Source organism: Gordionus sp. m RMFG-2023, chromosome 1 (genome assembly GCF_954871325.1).
Source record: "Gordionus sp. m RMFG-2023 chromosome 1, tfGorSpeb1-WG-v2, whole genome shotgun sequence".
Classification (NCBI taxonomy): domain Eukaryota; kingdom Metazoa; phylum Nematomorpha; class Gordioida; order Chordodea; family Parachordodidae; genus Gordionus; species Gordionus sp. m RMFG-2023.
In genome coordinates, this window is record NC_088775.1 from 49,263,749 (window position 1) to 49,270,710 (window position 6,962).

At 25.1% G+C, this 6,962-nt stretch overlaps 1 protein-coding gene across 4 annotated transcripts; it reads left to right on the plus strand.

Moving 5' to 3' along the window:
* Positions 1–714: 714 nt before the first annotated feature.
* On the plus strand, positions 715–6,725 carry LOC135923872 (uncharacterized). 4 transcript variants are annotated; one of them, XM_065458969.1, is made up of 15 exons: positions 715–825; positions 868–952; positions 1,372–2,488; positions 2,532–2,789; positions 3,098–3,181; positions 3,287–3,370; positions 3,527–3,613; positions 3,723–3,806; positions 3,963–4,049; positions 4,159–4,245; positions 4,290–4,540; positions 4,602–5,702; positions 5,742–6,031; positions 6,075–6,571; positions 6,614–6,725. In XM_065458969.1, exons 4-14 carry the CDS (start codon positions 2,532–2,534, stop codon positions 6,227–6,229), a joined length of 2,568 nt encoding a protein of 855 aa, XP_065315041.1. In that variant the 5' UTR covers positions 715–825; positions 868–952; positions 1,372–2,488; the 3' UTR covers positions 6,230–6,571; positions 6,614–6,725. The 4 variants fall into 4 exon arrangements, with proteins under 4 accessions (XP_065315041.1, XP_065315108.1, XP_065315165.1 ...); XM_065459036.1 differs by having other exon boundaries at positions 2,404–2,488; XM_065459093.1 differs by lacking the exon at positions 1,372–2,488.
* The last annotated feature ends 237 nt before the right edge of the window (positions 6,726–6,962 follow it).

Sequence of the window (6,962 nt, forward strand, 5' to 3'; positions counted from 1 at the left end):
AAAATGAGCAAACTGCTTGGTGTTAGTATGGATCCTGATAATATCATTCCATATATTGAGCTGGAATTTTATGATTCGGAAAAAATAAATGTTACTAGATGTTTGTCATATGCTCAAATTACTTAGAAATATATTAGCGGAGGAAGAAATTAAATAAATGAATCAAATGGAGAGGTAGCTAGCTATATTAAATTTGATTAATTATTTATTTTGTATTTATAGTTAATAGATTGGAAGCATATACAAAATTTACATAAATTGCAGGAGTGCGAAGGTTTACGTATTGCAAATAAATTGCGCAAAGCACATATTGCTTTCCACAAACAAAAAATGAAAGTTTGATAATAAATATATAATTATTAAATATTTTTTAAAGGTAAAACTTGCTGTTCAAGTTTTTAGTGCATCTGTTGCAAATAGCCTTCTTTTTACCCAGCATCAGGAGCTTCCTGGATTTGAAACATTTTTTTCTATTATATTTGTACCATAAGAGGCATGCAGTGTCTACATGGCCGGGGGGGGTAGGAGACAAATGCCTCCAAAAAATATTGGCATTTTGGGGGGTAGGTATTAATTTTGGGGGGTAGATATTGATTTTTGGGGGGTAGGCATTTGTTTTTGGGGGGTAGGTATTGATTTTTGGAGGGTAATTTTTGACTTGTATTATGATATTTTTAAATCCAATAATCGATATGATTATCGTTGATTTTCTGAAAAATGTCAATTAAAGAAAAGATATCTGTCAATTTATAAATATTATACACTATATTTATTTTTTTAAATTTTTAGAAAATTCATTTACATAATGGGATTTAGATTTTCACAGTATCAATTTTAAATTATCAATATATATTTTTTTATAATAAGGACCTTTTGAATAAAGAATCCCTTTTATGATAAGATAATCCTACTCAATTAACAATATAAAGAAACATTTTTGGATTTTAAAAAGGTAATTTTTTAAGCATATAATTGCATTTTCCTTAATTTGATGATAGATAAATAAATATAATAAAGAATGAAGCTATTTTTATTTAATCTTAATATGTATACTTAATAAGTTATCTGGGTTTTGAACCATGGCAATTATTTTTGCTAATAATTTTTTAAATAATCATTTTCAATGGGGTAAATATTACCACATTTTTGTGAGGCAATCAGGTTGGACCCATAATTGATTTCTATTTATGATAAATGATTCTTTGAGGTAAGTGTAAATTATATACAAAATTATAAGTGAGAGGTGAAAACCATTGTGTGATAAAAAATTTGTTAAAAGAATTGATAAATTTTTTATTTCATTATTAGATAAATTTTATATAACATCAAATTTTCCATAATATATTTGGCCTTTTTTCTAAATATTTATAGAAATCTTGGGAGAATGAACAGATAATCTATTCCTCTCATTTGATTATTGATTTAAGAAAAGATTTCAATTAAATGAATTGACAAAGTGATTCCATATACTGAAATATTGTTTATTTTTGTTAACAATAAATTAAATTTTTGGATATGGCTTGGGAATAATCTTTGAAACCTATGATGTGGTTTGGGTTTGGATTTCCATTAAACATGAACTGGGCCTGAAAATTATTTTTACTTATGACCTAGGCTGGATGAAGAAATCAATGCCAGTGAAGGTCTCTAATTTCAATGATTAAAATATATCATTTCTCAGACTTTATTTGAAGATAAATGAATGGGCAAATCACAAATATGCCTGTTTTCAATTATTTGCAAAATTTATTAGGATTGTTAATTTAAAGAAACTATGATTTCAAAGCATCATACATTTCTAAAAATTGTTGGACACTAAGAAATAAAGAAATCAATTGTGAAGTGTATAATGGAGGAAATATTGATCCATGATTGTTTTGGCATAAATAACAAAAAATATTATATTTTTTGTGACCATGCATTAAGCTTACATATAATATAATAGGAATCTTTTAAGAAAACATTATCAAAAATATAAGTTAATAGCTGATAGTCCATTATGAATGACTGGTAATCAGAATTTTCTTCTTTATTCAATGATGGGTGCATAATAAATTTCCTTTATATGATGATGATTGAATCAGTAAATTTTTCATTATTTTTATAAAATATGTTAATAGAGTGTATATTTATGAATTTTAATTTAAAAACAATAAGGGTCTAGAATATATTTTTTTGATTATAAATTACAAATACAAATGAATAAGAATTTATTTTAAAAGATTTTAATATATTTTTTAGATTAAAAATATAATACAAATGAATAAAAATTTATTGTGCACATATATTAAAATATCTAAATATATATTTCTTTAATATATTTTGTAAAACCACTGGAAAATTTTAAAATTACACCCTCATTTAAACAAATATAAATTTAATTTCTGAATCACACCTCATAAGATAGGAGAATTTTAAGATTCAGCCATCCACCGTCAAATAAAGGATAAAATTATGATTCTCCATCATTCTTGATGGCCATCAGTGAGTAAAAAAATATTATCTAAATATTTATTTCATTTTTATTCTAGATGCCAAGTAACAAAACAATATATAAAGTCAAATGTGACTATATTAATTGTAAAACTTCTAAAATAAGAAGTGACAAAATAAATAACCATTATAAACATAAACATCCTCATGTCAAGTTATCTGATATCAAATTTACAAAGATAGCTATCAAAAAGGATAATAATTGGGTATCCTTAAATAAAGATATTCCATTCAATATCACAAATGGGGTTGAAACCAAGTTACAAAAAAAATCAATAACATCTTACTTCCAAAAAGTAATTTTTTATATATATTATTTTAATTCATGACAATAAATATAAGTAAAAATAACCTTAAATTTTGTGAATTAGTAGAAACCAATTCTTCATCTATAATTTGAGCATAATACTTTTAATTTTTATTAAAGATAAGATTTTTAATATATAGGTACATTTTTATTATGCCCTTTATCAATTTTGAAGGAAATAAATTATAAGAATATTTAAATATTTCAACTTTTGTTAAAAAAAAATTTATATATTATAATTAAGAATAAAATAAGTCATTTGCCTAAAATTTTCACTACTCTTTATTTAATAATTAGCACAAATCTTTTATTGAAGATTCCCAAATTATATTATCTCATACAATGCCCAGTTCCAGTGATCTGCTGATTTTGAATAATGAGGTACTTAATTTAAATAAGATTTGTTTTATAATTTTGAAGGGAATAAATGAGGATATTCAGATATTTTCATGAACAAATTTTAATTAATCTTTATTTAATAATTAGCTCAAATCTTTTACTGAAGATTCCCAAATTATATTATCTCATACAATGCCCAGTTCCAGTGATCTGGTGATTTTGAATGATGAGGTACTTAATTTAAATAAGATTTGTTTGATAATTCTGAAGTGAATAAATTATGAAATATTTTCCACTTTTCTATATCTTAATTAAGAATAAAATTTTTATTAAAATTAAGATTTTCATAAGTAAACAAATTTTAACCACTCTTTATTTAATAATTAGCATGAATCTTTTATTGAAGATTCCCAAATTATATTATCTTCTCATACAATGCCCAGTTCCAGTGATCTGCTGATTTTGAATAATGAGGTACTTAATTTAAATAAGATTTCTTTTATAATTTTGAAGGGAATAAATGAGGATATTCAGATATTTTCATGAATAAACAAATTTTAATTATTCTTTATTTAATAAGTAGCACAAATCTTTTACTGAAGATTCCCAAATTATATTATCTCATACAATGCCCAGTTCCAGTGATCTGGTGATTTTGAATGATGAGGTACTTAATTTAAATAAGATTTGTTTGATAATTCTGAAGTGAATAAATTATGAAATATTTTCCACTTTTCTATATCTTAATTAAGAATAAAATTTTTATTAAAATTAAGATTTTCATAAGTAAACAAATTTTAACCACTCTTTATTTAATAATTAGCATGAATCTTTTATTGAAGATTCCCAAATTATATTATCTTCTCATACAATGCCCAGTTCCAGTGATCTGCTGATTTTGAATAATGAGGTACTTAATTTAAATAAGATTTCTTTTATAATTTTGAAGGGAATAAATGAGGATATTCAGATATTTTCATGAATAAACAAATTTTAATTATTCTTTATTTAATAATTAGCACAAATCTTTTACTGAAGATTCCCAAATTATATTATCTTCTCATACAATGCCCAGTTCCAGTGATCTGCTGATTTTGAATGATGAGGTATTTAATTTAAATAAAACTATACACTCTTTAATAATAATTAGCAAACACACAAAGTTATTGAAAATTCCCCAATTATATCTTTTTTTCATCCAATTATCAATCCCAATGCAAGCCAAAATATTTCAAACATTAAAGGCCCAAATATTATTCAATTATATAAAAAAAAGGAGCCTAATGACCCTTTTCATTTCATATTCTTTAGAATGACAAATATCTTGATTAATTTCATAATTTCCATAGGCCCATGTCAGCCATGTTCAAATATATTTCAATATCCTGTTACTCACAAAAGGTTTTTAAAAAATTTAATTTTTATTAATTTTTACGCATCCATTATTTCTACTTTTAAATAGGAGCATGAATATATCCTATTATAAAAAGGTTAATATTGATGGTTCCCTCAAACCAAGAAATTGGTTATCCTATAGCACCACTTTAGACAAAGTCTTTTGTCTTTATTGTCTTATGTTTGGTGGCCCTAAATCCAATACTTTTTGGACTCAACTTGGAGTAAATAATTGGAAAAATTTTAAGCGTGACTTAGAGAGACATGAGTCATCTTCTATTCATAAGGATTGTGAATACACCAACATGACTTGGCTTGCAAATAAGCGTATTCAAGATCATTTTCTATCAAATAGGCTTGATATAATAATGGAAAATCGTAATATAGTTCATAATATTATTGATGCCATTATATACCTTATAAAATGTAACATAGCCTTTTGGGGCACTAATTCGAATGAAGGTAATTTTATGTGCCTCATAAAATTAATGGCAAAAACGGTTCCAACTTTACGGGCATACATTGATAACAACGAAAAATTGAGGAGAAAAAAATCAGATAAAATTTCAAGACCTTATATAAATTTATTGTCATATGGCCATGTGAAAAAAATTATTGAAGTCATTAAGATAAAAATAATAAAATGTATTATTCAAAAAATTAAAGAGAATTGTGCCTATAGCATCATATTAGATGGAACATATGATGTGTCTAAAAAAGAATGCATTGCTTTACTTGTAAGATATATAGAAGATGATCCGCATCCACATCCTGTAGAAAGGATCATCCATGTTTTTACAACATCAGAAACCACCGGGGAAAATATAAAGAAACATGTTTTTTCTAAGTTCAAAGATCTTGGTCTTCCTCTTGATTATATGGTTGGGCAAAGTATGGATGGTGCAGGGAATATGAGAGGAGTATACAAAGGAATGCAGGCTTTAATATTGAAAGAGGCTCCAAAAGCCATATATATTTGGTGCCATGCACATAGGCTCAATTTAGTAGTTGCTCATGTTTGTGGATGCAAAATAGAAATGAAAAAGGTAATGGGAATATTGGATGAGTTATATAATTTCATGAATGGGGTAAGACGTCAAGGAGTGTTTGTTAAATATCAAATGACAAAGTCTAAAAAATCTCTTAAAAGAATAAAAAATACAACAAGGTAAATATAATATTTTTAATGTAACTTATCTTTTTTTAGAAATTGGTCATCATCTTATAAAGCTGTAGAAATTTTTTTAGATGTTTATGAACATATTATAGCATCATTAAATGAATTAAAAGATTCTAATGACCCAAGCACCTCTTCTATTGCCGATGGATTATTAACAAGAATTAAGGATGAAGATTTCATATTAAGTCTATTTATTTTGAAAGAAATATTGAAATGCACACATGAGGCTTGTATTGAAATGCAGGCAGTTGGTAATGATTTGGCTATGGTAACTAAATTAATACAACACACAAAAAATAAATTACAAAGACTAAGAGGTTAAAATTAGTTACGATTTCTATAAATAATTTTAAAATGTAGCTAATGGGGATAATATTTTTTTAAAATTGCATTCCTTATCTAACAGTTATTTGAAAAAGAATAATGTTACAACGGAATTGCATAATATAAAATCAATATTCAAATTTGATCAAACAGCATTCAATAATTATGTTAAACAAAAAAAAACAAGTTGAATAAAAAAAGATTTAAAATTATTATTTAGCATTATAGATATAAAAGGGAAATATTTTTCCCTGTGCTTGATACAATCATTAATGATTTAAATGAAAGATTTAATTATGATTGTTTAAATTTTTTATCTCAAATATCTCTTTTTACACCAGCTGGAATTATAGCCAATGATAGAATAGAAGGGTGGCAAATATCTCAAATTTGTCATACTTACCAATTAAATGCTCAAGATATTGCTCGTGAATATAATGATTTTCGATCTTTATATTTGGATTCACAAGCAATCATTTATTGCAAGGATCTTTTGAAAATAAAAAAGAATGATGGGTTATATATTGATGAAAGTAATTTATTGATATTTTATTTAAAATTATATATAATTAAAGGTATTGTAAACGATGAAACCGAGGAAGATATCAATAACGATAACATAATTAATACAAAAAAATGGATAAAATATTCATTTATACTACCATATCGTCTTTTAAATAAATTAAATTCTTATTCTAATTTATATTTATTATATAAATATTTATTGACTCTACCAACTACTTCTTGTTCAGCCGAAAGAGTGATGAGCAAAGTCAAAATAAATAAAACTAGAATGCGGAATAAAATTTCTGACCCCTTTTTAGAAAATTTACTTCTAATATCCAGCGAAATTGATGTTTTTGAAAGATTTAAAATAGACGACATTATAACGCGATTTGCATCTACGTCTAAAAGATTAACTAA